Source organism: Coregonus lavaretus (genome assembly GCF_964263955.1).
Source record: "Coregonus lavaretus genome assembly, chromosome: 10".
Classification (NCBI taxonomy): Eukaryota; Metazoa; Chordata; class Actinopteri; order Salmoniformes; family Salmonidae; genus Coregonus; species Coregonus lavaretus.
The window spans coordinates 49,045,971-49,066,637 of record NC_139997.1 but is presented as its reverse complement, the minus strand read 5'-3'; the positions used below and the strand labels follow the sequence as shown (position 1 = coordinate 49,066,637).

General features: G+C 41.7%; 1 protein-coding gene across 1 annotated transcript in view; it reads right to left on the bottom strand.

The window, feature by feature from the left end:
* Positions 1–20,667, bottom strand: part of LOC311136373 (kin of IRRE-like protein 3) — a gene marked incomplete at its 5' end in the record, with an annotated part of 346,657 nt that overhangs the window by 9,310 nt on the left and 316,680 nt on the right. The window contains 5 exons of the mRNA XM_084170475.1: positions 243–326; positions 1,034–1,141; positions 4,539–4,737; positions 12,170–12,270; positions 19,866–19,992. Of these exons, the coding sequence (XP_084026601.1) occupies positions 243–326; positions 1,034–1,141; positions 4,539–4,737; positions 12,170–12,270; positions 19,866–19,992 (619 nt within the window). The remainder of the gene's footprint in view (positions 1–242; positions 327–1,033; positions 1,142–4,538; positions 4,738–12,169; positions 12,271–19,865; positions 19,993–20,667) is intronic.

Below are 20,667 nucleotides of genomic sequence, written 5' to 3'. Positions count from 1 at the left end.
AAACATTTGTTGACTTGTGGCTTGATTGAACCCTATGCGGTGAATGTGCAGTGATTGGTTGAAATTGTGAGCCTTCTTTTTATTACATATTGCGATGATTTGACTGATTTATGCGGAAAAGGTGCAGTGATTGGTCAAATTAGCAAGCCCTCGCATAATATGCAGGGAATTGTTGATTTTGCAACAACAACAAAATATCCATCGCAGTATCTTGAAGGGACCTATATACAAAGGTGACTTACTCTCGGTTTTCATTTTGCCTGCCAGGTCTCTCTGGCAAGAGGAGATGGAGACGGGTAGGGAGGACATGACGAGGTGAACGTCTTCTGTGGTAAACAACAATACCAACAACATGGTTAACAGCAGTTAACATTGACCGGATATCTCTGCGCTGTATCTCTACACTGAACGTCTTCTGTTGTAAACAACAGCAACAACAACAACAACAACAACCGTCTACATTGATCTGATATCTCTGCGCTGTATCTCTACACTGAACGTCTTCTGTTGTAAACAACAGCAACAACAATAACAACAACAACCGTCTACATTGATCAGATATCTGTGCGCAGTATCTCTACACTGAACATCTTCTGTTGTAAATAACAACAACAACAACAACCGTCTACATTGATCAGATATCTATGCGCTGTATCTCTACACCCCACTGTATAGGATGGGCTTTAAATCAGATAAGGATATTGCTTTAGAGCAAGACAGCGTCAAGCAATACGTATTATGTTAGAGTCTGGCTGCAGATAACTCTCAGCTTTTTGGATCCTTAAATGGGCACTTTTGCAATAGATATGTTTTAAAGGGAGGGAAATAGAATTTCCATAGTTTCAGGTTGAGATTTATGTCCCATCAAATGTGTAATCTCAAAGGATTTCTTATATTTGAGTTGATATCCTAAAACCAATGGGACTCATATTAAGCACTACAGAGCATAGTAAACCCTTTGACCGTGAAACCAAGAGTGTCTAATGAACTCTTTGGCTGTCCCAGAAAGCATAGGGTTTTAAAATGCACTTACTCCTCTGGAAGCGGGCACAGCAGAAGGCACCCAATGTGCCCATGAGGACAATAAGGGCAAGGAAGGCCCCCACAGCCACTCCTATGACTACAGCCAATCGGAGGGACTCTGAGAAGACATGGAGGAAAGACATTGGTACGGTGTCTATATTAGGAGTCCTGATGAGACTGAGGCTGATATGGACATCATACTAATATGGACACCGTACAAGGTGGTTCAGTCATGCAGTTGGACTATCAGTGTCACACAGCTGATGCAAGAAAAAAAATCAAGGGACACATTGTTTTGAACCACAGTAGTCTTACATCATGTCATATACACTGTGTGTACAAAACATTAGGAACTGCTCTTTCCATGACAAATACCAGTGGTTCCCAACTCGAGTACTTGAGTTGGGAACCATTTTTGTTGTCGCCCCGGACAAACATACCTGATTCAACTCATTGATGGCCTGATGGTTAGTTGACAAGTTTAATCAGGTGTACTTGTCCAGGGCTACAATCAAAAGGTGTACTGTTGGGGGTACTCGAGGACCGGAGTTGGGAACCACTGACATACAGTGCATTCGGAAAGTATTCAGGCCACTTGACTTTTTCCACATGTTGTTACGTTGCAGCCTTATTCAAAAATTGATTAAATTGTTTTTTTCCCCCCTCATCAATCTACACACAACACCCCATAATGACAAAGCAAAACCAGTTTTTTAGAAATTTTTGCAAATGTGCTAAAAATAAATCATTGAAATATTACATTTACATAAGTATTCAGACCCTTTACTCAGTACTTTGTTGAAGCACCTTTGGCAGCGATTACAGCCTCGAGTCTTCTTGGGTATGACGCTACAAGTTTGGCACACCTGTATTTGGGGAGTTTCTCCCATTCTTCTCTGCAGATCCTCTTAAGCTCTGTCATGTTGGATGGGGAGCGTCGCTGCACAGCTATTTTCAGGTCTCTCCAGAGATGTTCGATCAGGTTCAAGTCCGGGCTCTGACTGGTCCACTCAAGGACATTCATAGACTTGTCCCAAAGCCACTCCTGCGTTGTCTTGGCTGTGTGCTTAGGGTCGCTTTCCTGTTGGAAGGTGAACATTCACCCCAGTCTGAGGTCCTGAGTGCTCTTGAGCAGGTTTTCACCAAGGATCTCTCTGTACTTTGTTCCATTCATCTTTACCTCGATCCTGACCAATCTCCCAGTCCCTGCCACTGAAAAGATTTCCCCACAGCATGATGCTGCCACCACCATGCTTCACCGTAGGGATGGTGCCAGGTTCCTCCAGACATGACACTTGGCATTCAGGCCAAAGAGTTCAACATTGGTTTCATCAGACCAGAGAATCTTCTTTCTCATGGTCTGAGAGTCTTAAGGTGACTTTTGGCAAACTCCAAGCGGGCTGTCATGTGCCTTTCACTGAGGAGTGGCTTCCGTTTGGCCACTCTACCATAAAGACCTGATTGGTGGAGTGCTGCAGAGATGGTTGTCCTTCTGGAAGATTCTCCCATCTCCACAGAGGAACCCTGACCAAGGCCCTTCTCCCCCGATTGCTCAGTTTGGCTGGGCAGCCAGCTCTAGGAAGAGTCTTGGTGGTTCCAAACTTCTTCCATTTAAGAATGATGGAGGCCACTGTGTTCTTGGGGACCTTCAATGCTGCAGAAATGTTTTGGTACCCTTCCCCAAATCTGTGCCTCAACACAATCCTGTCTCAGAGCTCTATAGACAATTCCTTCGACCTCATGGCTTGGTTTTTGCTCTGACATGCACGGTCAACTGTGGGACCTTATATAGACAGGTGTGTGCCTTTCCAAATCATGTCCAATCAATTGAATTTACCACAGGTGGACTCCAATCAAGTTGTAGAAACATCTCAAGGATGATCAATGGAAACAGGATGCACCTGTGCTCAATTTCGAGTCTCAAAGTAAAGGGTCTGAATACTTATGTAAATAAGGTATTTTAGTTTTTTATTTGTAATGTAACAAAATGTGGGAAAAGGGAAGGGGTCTGAATACTTTCCGAATGCACTGTAAACTGACCAGGTGAATCCAGGTGAAAGCTATGATCCCTTATTGGTTGTCACCTGTTAACTCCACGTCAATCAGTGTAGATTAAGGGGAGACAGGTTAAATAAGGATTTTTAAGCCTTAAGACAATTGAGACATGGATTGTGTATGTGTGCCATATAGAGGGTGAATGGGCAATACAAAAGATTGAAGTGGTATGGTAGTAGGTGCCATGCGCACTGGTTTCAGTGTGTCAAGAACTGCAACGCTGCTGGGTATTTCACGCTCAACAGTTTCCCTTGTGTATCAAGAATGGTCCACCACCCAAAGGACATCCAGCCAACTTGACACAACTGTGGGAAGCACTGGAGTCAACATGGGCCAGCATCCCTGTGGAACGCTTTTTCGACACCTTGTAGTCCATGCCCTGACGAATTGAGGCTGTTCTGAGGGCAAAAGGCAGTGAAACTCAATATTAGGAAGGTGTTCCTAATGTTTTGTACACTCAATGTATACATTAAGGCTAACACGTACTGTATGTTGAACTATGCAAAGGAAAACACGACTCGCGAATGGCAAACTTTGAAAACCTTTTACACTACCATTTACAGCACTGACACTCGTGACACCCATTTACTTCAAATGGCTGAGAGGTATACCACTTTATAACAAATGGTATTCTAAATGTTGTGAATAAGTTCATAGGCTTCAGGGGTTGATTGGTTGAACTGAGTTGTCTTAAAGATGAGTGTATAAGCCTGTGGCTAGTCGAGGTCTAGTTAATTAATTCACATTAAGAGCAAGGTTGCCTCTAGTAAGATCCTCCATTGAAATTAATTGTTACAGAATTGGCATTTCCACGATCCCTATGAAAACAGATAGTTTAGCACTTTAGAAGGAAGAGACCTAATAAAAAGGGGCAAATAAATGAGAGAACATCATCTCATTTAGAATAAATATTTCAAATAAATCATATGTGAAGCTGTAACCAATTGAGGCGTTGTAAATTAGATTACAAATTGGATGCCATTACAAAATTTCACAGATTGAAATTGTTGACATTTAACCAAGTAAAAGGCTTATCACGAAGCCATTGCCCTCATGCTTGAAGTAATCACGGCAATATCCTTACTCTCCCAGGCATAGGTGCACTTCCACAAAACACACAAACTCTCTGCTTCTCTCCGTCTCTCTCTTTAATTTACCCACTTTCTCTCAGATCCCAAATCTCTGTCTCAAACACATACTCTCTCACCCACCAGCCTACCCACATACATGTACCAACACAGACCACACCGTTTGACAAAACCACACGTGTCCACTGCATAAACATTCTGAGAGAACACGCAGTGCGGATGCCCTTTAGAGTAACAGAGAGAAAGCTATAACATGGTGAACTTAGCAAACAAGGCATTTATGGTAAGTGCATGAAAGCTGGCATCTTTATGCACATCCGCCATTGATTGAATGAGGAATTGATTGAAGTGGTACAAAGGGAGTTTGTGTACCTTGTTCCTTCAGTGTAATGATCTCTGTGTCAGACCCAAAGCTGTTCCAGGCAGTGCAGTTGTAGATGGTCTGGAAGTCAGCAGGGACGATGTTACTCATGGTGAGGGTGGAGATGACCCCCTCCTCTGTGCTCACCGTCTCCACGGTGTATCGGCCAGACGTCCCTGACTCCAAGACTGTCTCCTTCCACGACCAGGCCTGTGGCAGAAAACACTGTGAGAATTATACGTTACAGATGGGGACACAAGCACACCGTAACACAGCCACATGCTGTATGCTTGCCAGATATACACATATGCACCCACACACGCACATCCCACACACCAGCACCTGACAGAAACCAACCAACAAAACCTATTAAAGATAAAGAGCATAATGAGCCTTTGGGTTGGTTTAATGGCTGTCCATTTCTATCTGCAATACAAAGTCAGGGGTTATGTCCTAATGGCACCCTATTCCATACACTCAAACAAATGCTGGGTTGTTTGGATGACCCATTTGCTAGTTTAAAGTCACTAAGTTGGGTTGTTTTTTTTCAAAAGAGCAAGGTTGGGTTGTAGATGCTGGGTTATTGATGTTGGGTTATTGAGAAATGACGCAGTGAGTGGGTTAATTCTCCCACCAAATCCAGAAGATCAAAGATATCTTGAAGCTTGTGATTGAGGACTGTTGCAACTGTAGCAAGTCTACCAGTGCAGCCGATGCTGAGTGGAATTACTTTTCGACTGACAAATGGACAAGGCGTTGTGGCTGATGGAAAACGGTGAGTAAGGTTACTAATTATCCATTCAGGTTAAATAGACCTAGCTATCATAATTACATATTTTCTCAGTCATTGACAATTTTATATAATGTTAGCTAGCAACCCCATGCATGCTAGCTCGAGCATTAGCTAGCTAGCTACTTAGCTAACATTTGCTAACGGTTGTCACTAGTTACCTTCGAAAGTATTCACACCCCATACTTTCCCACATTTTGTTGTGTTACAGTCTGAATTTATAATGGATTAAATTGAGATTGTGTGTCACTGTATACACACAATACCCCATACTGTCAAAGTGAAATTATGTTTTTAGAAATGTTTACAAATTAATACAAAATGAAAAGCTGAAATGTCTTAACTATTCAACCCCTTTGTTATGACAAGCCTAAATAAGTTCAGGAGTAAAAATGTGCTTAACAAGTCACATAATAAGTTGAATGGACTCACTCTGTGTCCTATAATAATGATTAGCATGATTTTTGAATGACTACCTCATCTCTATACCCCACACATACAATTATCTGTAAGGTCCCTCAGTTGAGTAGTACATTTCAAACACAGATTCAACCACAAAGACCAGGGAGGTTATCCAAAGATCTGAACCTATTGGTAGATGGGTAAAAATATAAAAAAGCAGACAATGAATATACTTTGAGCATGGTGAAGTTCTTAATTACACTTTTGATGGTGTATCAATACACCCAGTCACTACAAAGATACAGTCGTCCCTTCTAACTCAGTTGCCAGAGAGAAAGGAAACCGCTCAGGGATTTCACCATGAGGCCTGTAGTGACTTCCTTACTATTTGAACATAGCCACTGCCCTAGTCTGATGCGGCATTGTTTTGGACGAATACAGTCCACATTCAAAGTTACCAAAAGCCAAACGGCAAAAAGCATTCACGGAGATCCAGGGATATGGTGCAACAATTTTTTCTTTTTTTCTCTTTCAGATCTATAAAAAATAATTTTCAGATCAACTTAAAGCTACATAAAACACACAAAAAACATACAAAACTAAAAAAAAAAAAAAAAAAAAAAAAAAAAGCATAGATAATAGATAATAATCTGTGTATGGTCAAAAGACTGTACCACTCCCCTGTGTCTAGCTAGGAAAGCTTTTCTTCTGTAGGCCTACTGTGTGGTGTATCATTCTACGTCAGGTAGCTAGCTAGCCAGCTACCTAGCTAGCCAGCTACCCAATGTAGCTTAGCTAGCTAGCAAACTTAGTGTAATGTGTGCCTTGATTATTGTTTAACATTTTATAATGATTTTACATTTTACATTTTAGTCATTTAGCAGACACTCTTATCCAGAGCGACTTACAGTTAGTGAGTGCATACATTTTCATACTGGCCCCCCGTGGGAAACGAACCCACAACCCTGCCGTTGCAAGTGCCATGCTCTACCAACTGAGCTCTATCATATTCTCTAATCCCCAGGTTGGAACCAATATGGCTGAATATTCCGCCAGATGACCAAAAGAACAAGAGACCCGAACCCTTTGTTCGGACTCTCGAGGACAATCGCCTCTACACCCTGGCATTCACCATCATGAATGGGCAGGCTCTAGGGCAGAAGACATTATGTTAAATATTGTTACGTGGTAGGCAGTGGTGTGGTGGTGCCTGGATTAGTGGGTATACTCAAATTTTGCCAAAATGTTTCCAAACGGCCCGCCCTTCGAAGGAAAGGCGCCTTGTGTAAATGTAAATCCCATATTGGTCTTTCACAGTCAGGCCAACATAAGCTGTACTGTGCAAGTCGGCTAATAGTAGGCCTACTATTGAAACAGATAAATGTGGCTTTCAACTGAGTCAGAAATTCACAGGTTTCTGATAACAGTTTTTAATTTTTTAGGTTTTTCTCTTTTAATAGAAAAACAACTAAATTGGATGTTCTAAGTTCACAACAATGCTTAAACCACATCAGGAGACCACTTTTGAGGTATAGGAAACATTTTATTTTGGAACATTCGCGGAAAGGCCTACTGCCGTGTGCATATCGCTGCGCCTAAAATGTGACGAAAGAAAAGTTTATCAACATTTTAAGCTAAACATTCTGATCTGTTCCATCAGCCTTAATAATTGATACAGCGTATACCCTCTACTACACCACTGCTGGTAGGGGTTGGGGGAATAGAGGGTAAAGTGGTTACTTTTCTTCAGCCCCATTCCTCAGCTTTAACTGGTAGGGCTGCTGTGATTTTCAAATTATCAATTGTACTTTTAAAGTTTTTGTTTATTTGTGTGTTCCTTATTTGTTGTTTATTTTTTGCATGGATTCATTTTGTAGCTGAAATGAATAGCTGAAAATAAAACTTTTGGATTTTATCTACAATTTGTCATGATTGGCCATATGTCACTTCAACAATTTCATAGACTGTGTAGTAACGTTTTAACATTGATTGTTATTGTTAGAAGTAAGAAAGTAACAAATGACCCACTGCTCGATAAATACAAATACAAATAATGATTACCCAGCAATAAATTAAGAAATAACCCACTGCTAGGTCAAAAACACATGAATAACAATAACCCAGCAAAAGAGTTTTAAAAAACACTGTTGTGTCAAAATAACCACATTTATGGGTAAATCAAGTAACCGTGCTGGCCCAAAATAACCCAGTGCTGGGTATGTACTATAGTGATCCAGCGCTAGGTTACAGCATTCTTTAGAGTGTATATATTTCTCTAGTTGTGACAATGGGCCCTGGTCTAAAGTAGGGAATAGGTTGCCATTTGGGATGCAGTCAGGATCACACCAATCAATCCTCTGATTGCTTCAATTGGGGACATTAAACCTCTTCTGGTGTGACATGGTGACATTGAGCCACATGGCATAGAGAGCATATTCAGATTGAACTTTCACTCACAACAGGAAACGTATTAGTATAGGTCTGGGTTGGGAGAAATCCCCCCATTTCTGCTGTGGAACAGCTTGGTATTCTGCTGTTATCTAAATGAGGATGACTGACTTTTAATTGTCTATTCACTTGCCTTCACTTCCCTTGATGTATTCCATTGCTAGCCTACATATCTATGAGTTCTTTCTCTATGGAATACGCCCTCTTGTTTACCATAGGATAGGATATTCATTAGGATATTCTTTGCCCTTGATTAGTCTACGTAAATTCCTTAGGGTTGTCCTCACCTGACCTACTTTCCTAGGTCAAGCTCATTCACTTGGTTTGCACTGCTTTAAAGGGATAGTTATCCCAAATTACAAAATACCATAATGGTTTACTTACTCTGTAAGCTGTCTAGAAGGTAAGAGACCAATCCATGCTGTGGAATGCTAAGGAAGCAAATAAGTAAATGTGTAATTTGGACTATCCCTTTAAGAAGATACTGATGTCAAAATGCATTGCACACCATGCTCTGTTGCCAATTAGTTTTGTCTCTGAAGCTTCTATTTTGAAGTGAAACTACTGTTTAACTTACAGTACCATCGAAAGTATTCACACCCCATGCTTTCCCACATTTGGTTGTGTTACAGTCTGAATTTAAAATAGGTTAAATTGAGATTGTGTGTCACTAGCCTACACACAATACCTCATACTGTCAAAGTGAAATTATGTTTTTAGAAATGTTTACAAATTGTACTTGAATCTGTGCTGAAATGCACTATTCGACTGAGGGACCTTACAGATAATTGTATGTATGGGGTACAGAGATGGGGAAGTCATTTAAAAAGCATGTTAAACACTATTATCACACACAGAGTGAGTCCATGCAACTTATTATGTGACTTGTTAAGCACATTTTTACTCCTGAACTTATTTAGGCTTGCCATAACAAAAGGGTTGAATACTTATTTTTCATTTTGTATTAAAGACCAGGGAGGTTTTTCAATGGTTCGCAAATATAGGCACCTAATGGTAGATGGGTAAAAAAAACAATACAAAACTGATATTGAATATCCCTTTAAGCATGGTGCAGTTATTAATTACACTTTGGATGGTTTATCAATACACCCAGTCACTACAAAGATACAGACGCCTTTCCTAACTCGCCCAGGGATTTCACCATGAGTCCAATGGTGATTTTAAAACAGTTACAGTTTAACCTTTTCACATGTGAGTTCCAAATATCTCTAACAGTCACCCCAGCGTGAGTTGTTTTATACACGTGATGTCAGAATGCACACACTGTTCCAAAATGTGATTGTTACACAACAGGACAGATAACTATGAAAGTATGAAGAAAAAATGAAAAATAAACATGTATGCACTCACTAACGGTAAGTTGCTCTGGATAAGAGCATCTGCTAAATGACTCAAATGTAAAGTGTTAACATGCTCTGCTTGCTAATTATCCATAGGCTATATTTCAACTTGTCAATTTGAAATTGACAAGTGGCGCAGTGGTCTAAGGCACTGCATCGCAGTGCTAGCTGTGACACTAGAGATCCTGGTTTGAATCCAGGCTCTGTCGTAGCCGGCTGCGACCGGGAGACCCATGGGGCGGTGCACAATTGGCCCAGGGTAGGGGAGGGAATGGCAGGCAGGGATGTAGCTCAGTTGGTAAAGCATGGCTTTTGCAACGCCAGGGTTGTGGGTTCGATTCCCACGGGGGGTATGAAAAATAAAAAATAATGTATGCACTCACTAACTGTAAGTCGCTCTGGATAAGAGCGTCTGCTAAATGATAAAAAATTTAACATGTTTGAATTGAGGTGTGTTCCGCCTTCATTAATTCACATAGAAGTAGCCCATTTCAGTGTTGCGGACAATTTATGTTTGAGGCTTTACTGAGCCGGACAAAGTTCTCTCTTCGAGGAGAGCCCAAGCACATCCCTAGTGTTTCCGCAGATCAAGAATGCAGACATTTGTGCATTCTTGCACAAACTGGCATAATTTCTGGCTGGCATTTACGGTTTTCTTCACGTGTTTTCCAGTACTGGTGACAATTAACGCATTCGGATTATTGCATAGATTGTAATGGACACCTATGATGTGTGTAAAATATTTTTTTGAAGGTTGTACTGATTATAATGAGCTAATGCTAAGCTATTTGCCAGCTATGTGTGGCGCCATGTTTGTTGACATTATACAATGCATTCTGGGTGTCACGTAAACGTCTGTCAGACCAAATATGTTATACTGAGGTGAAGGAATTGTTCTCTCATCTTGAATGAAGGGAAGTGAATGATCCTAGATGACACACCTCCTTCAACATGCATACTGCAAGCAGACCACACTCATATTGTCTCCTCTTATTATCTTTGGTTGAAGCGAAAAAACAAACATGGTGGCGAGCACAAACTACCCGTCATCATCGGATTACTTTCGATTATTAGAAAGTGTTTTACTAAATTATTTGGATCAATGGTGAGCTCACCCGTGATGTGATGAATTATAAATAGTAATTGCTTTTACCTAATTCATTTTGTGGTTTCTGTCAGTCGAGAGTTATCTAAATATGACCGCTTGTGTTAACTCAATCTTTCCTAAGTTAGCGCTAGGACTAATGTAGCCTACATTTTCTGGTTTGGATGATTGTGTATGCTGTCACTACTTCTGTGAATGTCTGAACATTGCATCTAAAAATAAACTGGTCACATTAAGGACATGACTTTGTAAGGACTATGTGCAACATGTTTCTGTGAACAAACAGTGTGGCCAACTCAAATGCTGACTGTTGAGTCAATTGAAACTGGACGTTCTAAATAAACATTCTAATCACACCAGTTTGAGTGTACGCTGCAGGGACCACTGTAGAATGATCACACCTGTTTGTTGGTACGTGTGAAAAGGTTAATGGCTGTGATAGGCGCTAACAGAGGATGGATCAAAAACATTGTAATTACTCCACAATACTAACATACTGACAGAGTGGAAAGAAGGAAGCCTGTTCAGAATAAAAATATTCCAAAACAAGCATCCTGTTTGTAATAAGGCTCTAAGGTAATACTAAAAAAATAGTGGCAAAGAAATAAACTTAATGTCCTGAATACAAAGCATTATGTTTGGGGCAAATCCAACACAGCACATCACTGAGTACCACTCTTCTTCATATTTTCAAGCACGGTGGTGGCTGTATCATGTTATAGGTATGCTTGTCATCGGCAAGGACTAGGGAGTTTTCTTTAAAAAAATAAATGGTATAGTGCTAAGAACAGGAAAAATTGTTGGTTCAGTCTGCTTTCCAACAGATACTGGGAGACAAATTCCCCTTTCAGCAGGTCAAAATATACACTGGAGTTGCTTCCAAGATGACATTGAATGTTCCTCTACGGCAAGACTTGAAAATGGCTGTGTAGCAATGTTCAACAACCAACTTGACAGAGCTTGAAAAAAGGTTTTAACAATAATGGGCAAATATTGTAGAATCCAGGTGTGCAAAGCTCTTACCCAGAAAGACTCACAGCTGTAATCGCTGCCAACGGTGATTCTAACATGTATTGACTCAGGAGGTTGAATACTTATCTAATCAAGATACTTTATATTAGTGTTTTATTTTCCATTAATAAAAAAAGACAAATCCATTTTAATCCCACTCTGTAACACAACAAAATGTGGAAGAAGTCAAGGGGTTTGAATACTTTCTGAAGGCACTGTATGTCGCAAGAGTACATAACTTCAGTAAATCATTTTATGTGCAAGGATTCCATCCAATTGCTTTTTGATTCATTGGGATCCTTTCTTGCCATGCCACCTATCCTTCACAATAATTTGGAAAAACCTTCACATTCTATTCATAAAAAATGTCCACTGTAATTCATTGAAGCGTGAACACGGTCTACACTGAGTCATGTCTTCACCATGTTTCAACCAATAAGGCCCCTCATTGGTTGGAACACAGACAGCCCAAACTCAGTCTTTAAAATAAATGTTTTTAGAAGGAAGGAGGGATGAGTGACTCACAATGCGGTCGGGAGGAGGAGTGCTGCGGATGAAACACTTGATCTGCCCCTTCTCCCCGTAGAGGGCTTGCTGCGTCTGGGTGCTGGAGATAGTGGGAGGACCTACAGCACGGTCAAGGGAAAACCAGTCAATAAAACACTCACATACATCACTGGCCTATCAGATGGCACACTTTAATGGTGCCATGGCGGGGGACGGCAAAGGGCACAGACATTATAATTGATTTGAGTTTACAGTCAAATGGAGATGATCAATTATTCATGATGAGACTAATTTGTTATTCTTAAGGTGAGATTCCCGGCACGATGAAAAGCGGGTTGTTTTTTATTGCTAAAAGGCAAAGAAAGAGACTGAGAAATGTAGAAGGGTTGGAGGGAGGGGGGGGTGGACAGCGGAGGACAGTGGGTTAGATTAAGGGCTAGAGAAAATGAAGTCATATTCCAGTTTGCCGTCCTGTGTGTTAGTTCTATTTCTTTTCCTCCGCCTGTGAAAGGAAACCTTTGAAATGTGTGACCTTTGACTGACACATGGTGACGATGACAGACTCCCCACTCAAGGAGCTCTTGCTAATTCCAGAACTGCTGACTATGAGAATAACAAACATTCTCTTTTTTCTTTCCATTCAACTGCAGCCGCATTTCACTCAACAAAACCCAGGGGTCTGAATTCTGTGTCAATGTTTACAGAAGCAAAACAGACATAAACTGAAAGTAAAAAATGGGAGGAGGAAATAATACCTGGCTTCCTTTGAGGTACCGCTGACTTTTTCAGGTGATTATTGTAGTTCGTAATGCTTTTTTAGCAGAGGTAGTATCATAATTTAATTGGACAATGGCAGCATAGTCCACATACTGTTTTATTTGTCCACCACAGCTACCAATTATAGTTAGCATTCCATTCCTAAAAGGGCTGCTATTCTTGCAACTGCGTTCCTGCAGAATGTTGGACACTTTAAGACAACAGAACTTTCTCTTTCCCCTGTCTAAACCTTGTGCAACATGTAAATGTTCCAAACCAAAACCGCGGACCTCATTATCACTGCCGATGTCTCTGACTTGAGTGTCATCGAGCTACGTGTCTCTGACCACAAGGCTGTGACACTGTCTCTGACCGCTCCAACTCCTCTCTACCGCCCAAAGAGGATCATTAAATTCTGCAATCTGACTGCAGTGATCTGGTCAATCTGTATAACAGCACTCTGAGTAAGACCCTGAACATCCTTGCCCCTGAAAAACATGTGAAGTAACATTCCAGAGGTCGTCTCCTTGGTTCACTGATGAACTGCACAGAATGAAGACTCATCGCCATAAGCTTGAGCGACATTGGAGGAAGGATGGCCTCACTGTCCACCGACTGGCCTATAAAGGCAAGCTACTCTGCTTAAAAGCAGCTTGATCAGCCTTCTACTCTGCCATGATTGACAATAACAAAGGTAACCCCAGAACCCTGTTCTCTACCATCAACTGCCTTTTCAAACCTGCAAACTCATGCTCTCCTGCAGCCTAATTTGAGCAGTGCAATCACTACTCAGATTTTTTCAAGACAAAGATTGATACCATCAGGACAAACATCATGGCCTCTAAAATGGCCTGCATCCCACCTCCTGAACCCCCAAACCCAGACTGCCCCTCCCTTTAGCAACTTTACAGAAGTCACATCTGCTGCTGGGCAGTCAATCATCTCTAAAATGAAGGCCACCACTTGCTCCCTTGACCCTATACCTACATCCCTACTCAAAACCTGCTAATGTAGCCTGCTTATGTTTGTCACCAAACTGATCAACAAGTCCCTGCTGACGGGAGAGGTATCATCGATCTTCAAAACAGCTGCAGCCACCCCCTTACTGAAGAAACCCAACCTTGACCAGGACATCCTATCCAACTACAGGTCCATCTCCAACCTCCCCTTCCTATCAAAAGCACTGGAGAAAGTGGTTGCAAACCAGCTTCAATCGCATCTGTCATCTAACCAGTGGCACAAGGTTTTCCAGTCTGGCCCTTGCACAGCACCGAAACAGCTCTGGTTAAAGTTACCAACAACCGACTGATTGGTGGCTGTTGATTCTGGATCTCCTAGCATCCTCCTCCTCTTAGATCTCAGTGCTGCTTTTGACACCATAGACCACAGTATCCTCCTGCGGTATCTCAGAGAGCACACTGCTGTCTCTGGAACAGCTCTGAACTGGTTCTCCTCCTACTTCTCCAATAGGAAGCAATACATTACTATTGTAGATTCCAGATTGGAGGAGTCTGCCGTCACATGTGGCGTCCCACAGGGGTCAGTGCTGGGGCCTATCCTGTTTTTAATGTACATATTCTCTCTCGGACAAATACTCAGAGATTATAACATCAACTTCCACTGCTACACTGACGAGACCCAGGTCTACATTAACACCAAACCGGAAACAATCTTTGCCCTAGCAAAACTCAGAAGCTGCCTAGAGGACATCAGGGCATGGATGAAAGAGAACTTCCTCCAGTTGAACAGTAGCAAGACTGAGACTATGCTTATTGGGACACTGGAGTAGGTCACCAGTGCTGGAAACATCTGCCCTACAATCAATGGCCAGGTCATCCACCTGACCTCTGTCATCTTCAACCTAGGAGTCAAGCTTGATCCTTTGCTGTCCTTCGATGCCCACAAAAAACAAATATGTAAAATATAATTTTTCCACCTGAAAAACTTTGCCCGGGTCATACCGTCACTCTCCCAGCCAGATGCAGAGAAACTCATCCACACGTTTATCTTCTCTCGGATCGACTACGGTAATGCGCTGTTTGGGGGCCTCCCAGACAAATCACTACAGAGGCTCCAACTAATCCAGAACAGTGCTGCCAGGGTCCTGACCAGGACCAAGAAGTCAGATCACATCACTAAAGTGTTGACTTCAAAATTCTCATGCTTGTATTTAAAGCCTTGAATGGATTGAGCCCCACCTACATCAGTGACCTCATCTCAATCACCGAGCCACCTCGCACTCGCACTCTCTGCCCCAGCTACTCCCTACTGCTTCAACTCCCCAAGACACGTCTCCGAACTATGCGGGACCGAGCCTTCTGCTCCCTTGTCCCTTGCCTATGGGACCATCTGAGAGCTGCTCCATCACTCAGAACTTTTAAAACTTGCCTTAAAACCTACTTCTACAGACTATCTTTTTCATAGTCCTAGTCCCAATCTAAAATGTATTTAACACCTAGCCCACTATTGCTATTTTATCTGCCTTGATTCTAAATGTATGTTGTTTTTATTGTATACCTTTTTTTGCAGAGCTTTGAGATAACTCTGTAATGAAAAGTGCTATACAAATTAAATGTACTATTATTATTATCATTAGTAGTAGTAGTAGTAGCAGTAGTAGTAGTAGTAGTTATGGACAGGAACAAAAAGTGGGGGTTTTTCTGAGGAAGGGGGGCTTTCCAGTGCAAAATGGGATTCTCTATACAGCCTAACGTATTCACACAGGAGTCCTGTGTGGTCCGAGAGATCTGACAAGGGACGGGGCAAATGAGTGCTATTATTAGATTACTTTATCTCTCAGCCTCAGCCTTGGAGCAGCTCTCCTGAGCTGCCGGAGGAGGAAGACAGGGTGGGATGTCTTTTCCTACTAGCACTGACAACTTCTTAATTCAGGAAAAATGTACTTACTATGACATGTGGTTGTCTCACCCTGCTATCTTAAGATGTAAATGTCAATCACTTTGGATAAGAGTGTCTGCTAAATGACTAAAATGTAAATGTAGAAATGAGAGGAAAGGAGAGGAGAAAGGTTGTTACTTGTTTGTTGTTGAAGTTGAAGATTCACTAGCCTGGAATCTAAACTGATATACTCTGTTTCACCATTGTTTTACTTTACAATATCAGTCTTAACCATAACCTGTCCAATCAGCCTCCTCTCAGAAACGATGGTGATGGGTGGGTTTAGCGCGAAAACCCTTCTGGCAAAATGCTACACCTTTTCAGTCAAATAATGGACTTCCTGACACAAGCTTCAAGGAGAGAATAAGCCTCCTTCACAAGGAAGGAGATATTCATAAGCGCCAAACCTCTCTCTCTTATTGCTTTGCTATAGCAGAAATGTATTACACTGTATGGGCTGAAAGGTGAAAGTTTCATCAAAACAGTTAATCTACATGCCTCCAGAACTTTTCATTGACTGGTTAAACCTGCAATGAGAGCAGACAATAAAAGGCCCCCGTTGGCAAGGGAGGGGGGGGGGGGGGGGAAGTACCATTTCAAGTTAGCCTTTTTGTGTATACCTACGCCCCTGCTATTCTTGTGCCATGAATTCTATGATGACATCCCGGCTTCAGAAATTCTGCTTGTACAGAGGAGTTTGTCGATAGAGTTCGCCATCGATTGCCTGACTTGCACAGTCTTCAGGCATATTAAACAACTGTCTTTGTTTACTATTTATTGATTAGTTAAAAAAGGTTGTGCATCTGTAATTTTCTCACTCATCATTATTCACAATTCATTCATGGGGACTTTAATACAGGGAAACTTAAATCTGTTCTACCTAATTTCTACCAGCATATTCAATGTGCAACCAGAGGAAAAAAACTCTAGACCACCTTTACGCCACACACAGAGACGTGTACAAAGCTCTCCCTCGCCCTCCATTTGGCAAATCTGACCATAACTCTATCCTCCTGATTCCTGCTTAGAAGCAAAAACTAAAGCAGGAAGCACCAGTGACTCGGTTAATAAGGAAGTGGTCAGATGACGCAGGTGCTAAGCTACAGGACTGTTTTGCTAGCACAGACTGGAATATGTTCCGGGATTCTTCCGATAGCATTGAGGAGTACACCACATCAGTCACTGACTTCATCAATAAGTGCATCGATGACGTCGTCCCCACAGTGACTGTACGTACATACCCCAAACAGAAGCCATGGATTACAGGCAACATCCGCACTGAGCTAAAGGGTAGAGCTGCCACTTTCAAGGAGTGGGACTCTAACCCGGACGCTTATAAGAAATCCCGCTATGCCCTCCGACGAACCATCAAAAAGGCAAAGAGTCAATACAGGACTAAGATTGAATCGTACTACACCGGCGCTGACGCTCGTCGGATGTGGCAGGGCTTGAAAACTAAGCCATGACGTGCTTTGAAAGGCTGGTCATGGCTCACATCAACACCATTATCCCAGAAACCGTAGACCCACTCGAATTTGCATACCGCCCCAACAGATCCCCAGATGATGCAATCTCTATTGCACTCCACACTGCCCTTTCCCACCTGGACAAGAGGAACACCTACGTGAGAATGCTATTCATTGACTACAGCTCAGCGTTCAACACCATGGTGCCCTCAAAGCTCATCACTAAGATAAGGACCCTGGGACTAAACACCTCCCTCTGCAACTGGATCATGGACTTCCTGACGGGCCACCCCTAGGTGGTAAGGATAAGGTAACAACACATCTGCCACGCTGATCCTCAACACGGAGGCCCCTAAGGGGTGCATGCTCAGTCCCCTCCTGTACTCCCTGTCCACTCATGACTGCATGGCCAGGCACGACTCCAACACCATCATTAAGTTTGCAGACGACACAACAGTGGTAGGCCTGATCACCGACAATGATGACCTGGCCGTGTGGTGCCAGGATAATAACCTCTCCCTCAACGTGATCAAGACAAAGGAGATGATTGTGGACTACAGGGGAAAAAAAGAGGACTGAGCACGCCCCCATTCTCATCGACAGGGCTGTAGTGGAACAGGTTGAGAGCTTCAAGTTCCTTGGTGTCCACATCACCAATAAACTATCTTGGTCCAAACACACCAAGACAGTCGTGAAGAGGGCACGACAACACCTATTTCCCCTCAGGAGACTGAAAAGATTTGGCATGGGTCCTCAGATCCTCAAAAAGTTATACAGCTGCCCCATCGAGAGCATCTTGACTGGTTGCATCACCGCCTGGTATGGCAACTGCTCAGCCTCCGACCGCAAGGCACTACAGAGGGTAGTGCGTACGGCCCAGTACATCACTGGGGCCAAGCTTCCTGCCATCCAGGACCTCTATTACAGGCGGTGTCAGAGGAAGGGCCTAAAAATTGTCAAAGACTCCAGCTACCCTAGTCATATACTGTTCTCTCTGCTACCACACGGCAAGCGGTACCGGAGCGCCAAGTCTAGGTCCAAGAGGCTTCTAAACAGCTTCTACCCCCAAGCCATAAGACTCCTGAACAGCTAATCATGGCTACCCGGACTATTTGCATTGCCGCCCCACCCCACCCCAACCCCTCTTTTATGCTGTTGCTACTCAGTTTATTATTTATGCATAGTCACTTTAACTCTACCCACATGTACATATTACCTCAATTACCTGGACTAACCGGTGCCCCCGCACATCGACTCTGTACCGGTACCCTCTGTATATAACCTCCCTACTGTTATTTTATTTTACTGCTGCTCCTTAATTATTTGCTATTTTCTATTTCTCTCTTTTTTACTTAACACTTGTTTTATTTTCTTTAAAAAATGCATTGTTGGTTAAGGGCTTGTAAGTAAGCATTTCACTGTAAGGTCTACACCTGTTGTATTCAGCGCATGTGGCAAATAAAATTTGATTTGATTTTATTGATGATTATCCGTAATCATGGTAGCATCCACATGAATGTAGAAGTGTTCAGAAACATATTCTATTTTTATTTACAATAAAAGTGACTCCAAAAATGACACAATACATTATTTACCATTCATTTCTATTGGACAGAACATAAACCGAAACACAACCAAAACTGCAAATTCCTCCAACAAGTTTTTACAGTCAGAAGCTTGATGTAGTCATTGTGTGCGAGGAATATGCGACCAAATACTATACTTTTGAATAAATGTAATACACTATAAGTGAATTTGTCCATACTTGACACCTTCAAATGGGGGGACTAGATAGATAAAGTGCATTCATTTCTAAACGGTAAAAGAGATACGTATGAAAATACCCTCAAATATAAGGCGACATTCTGTACTTTCACCTCATATAAAACATTTTATTTTAAATTCAAAATGCTGGAGTATAGAGTCAAATTAAACTTTTTAGCTTCATTGTCCAAATAAATATATAGGAGCAGAGTTGCGCAGAGTTGGGCGATATTATGATAGTATCGGATATCAATGATGATTGACAACCATTTTGATATGACAGATGATAGCCTTACCTCTAAACAGTTACAGTTCATTTCTACTTACTAAGTTACAGTCCTAGCTGTGATCAAATCCATGCTTTTTTTTCACCTCGTTAAAAGCAAACTACATTATGACCCACTGATCTTGACACCACTATTGTAAATATGTATCTGCTTTTACTTTGTTGTCCCCGAGTCCAGCTAGCCTGAAACATGTCCCTGAGCTTGGAACAGCTTCCACATCCCACTGGGCAAAAACTAGTTGAATCAATGTGGTTTCCATGTCATTTCAACCCCAAAATGTAATGTGATGAAGTTAAATCAATGTGGAAAACTGATTGGATTTTTAAAAGGCCATAATTGATTGGAATTTTGTTTTTCTTCACACAACTTTTAACCTAAATCTAATGACATGGTGACATTTTTTGTTGATTTCACATTGAATTCATGTTAGTTGACAACTCAACCAAAATTAAATCAAAACTAAATGTTGAACTTACGTCTTTGCCCAGTGGGATCCAGCTTGGAAATGAATTTGGCATTCATCCTGATGTCAAGTGCACTTACCATTCACAGTGAGGGACACTTCCTTTTCTCCAGCTCCAACTCGGGGAACCACCGCCCGGCATACGTACTTCCCAGCATCATCCTGCCTCACCGCCTTGAGCGTCAGGATGTTCTCATTGCTAAGCACCTGTGGAGTGTCACAAGGAAGGTCAGGTTGGGTTAAAGGTCAAAGGTCAGGCTGGTGATAAAGTGCTTGTCTCTGAACCCAAAGCTGCAGCCGAATACCGTCCAATCCTCATATAAGACAATCGAAACAATTAACACTCACCAAAAGGAGAGTGTTGGCACGCACCTTAGCATCTGCAAAGACACTTGAGCCACTGCTTTAATAAACAGTAAGAAAGTGTATGATAATTCAAATATATCAACATGAACTGCATGGGTGGAATTGCCTATATGACAGACTGAAAGCAGTGGACCATCGAAAATATATTATTTTCAACCAATACCATTATGAATGTACAGTATGATGTGTTGAGTGTCTGGGCCCTTTTGTATTTTTTCTATAGGTATTTTCTGTCCAGCATCTCTTGAGATGTCTTGCAAGGTTAAATACAGAAAAGCGCATATATGATGCCCATATACATGATGTTAACCTCTACGTGAAGGAAGAATCAAGCTGCACTGGCACAGTATAAAAATTAACTAATACATCATTAACTGATATAATATAATATAATATAATATAATACAGGTAGAATAGAATATAATGCATGTTAGAATAAAACAGTATAGGATAGGACAGGATATAATATAATTGAATATAATACAAAATAGAATAGAATAGAAACAGAACAGAAAA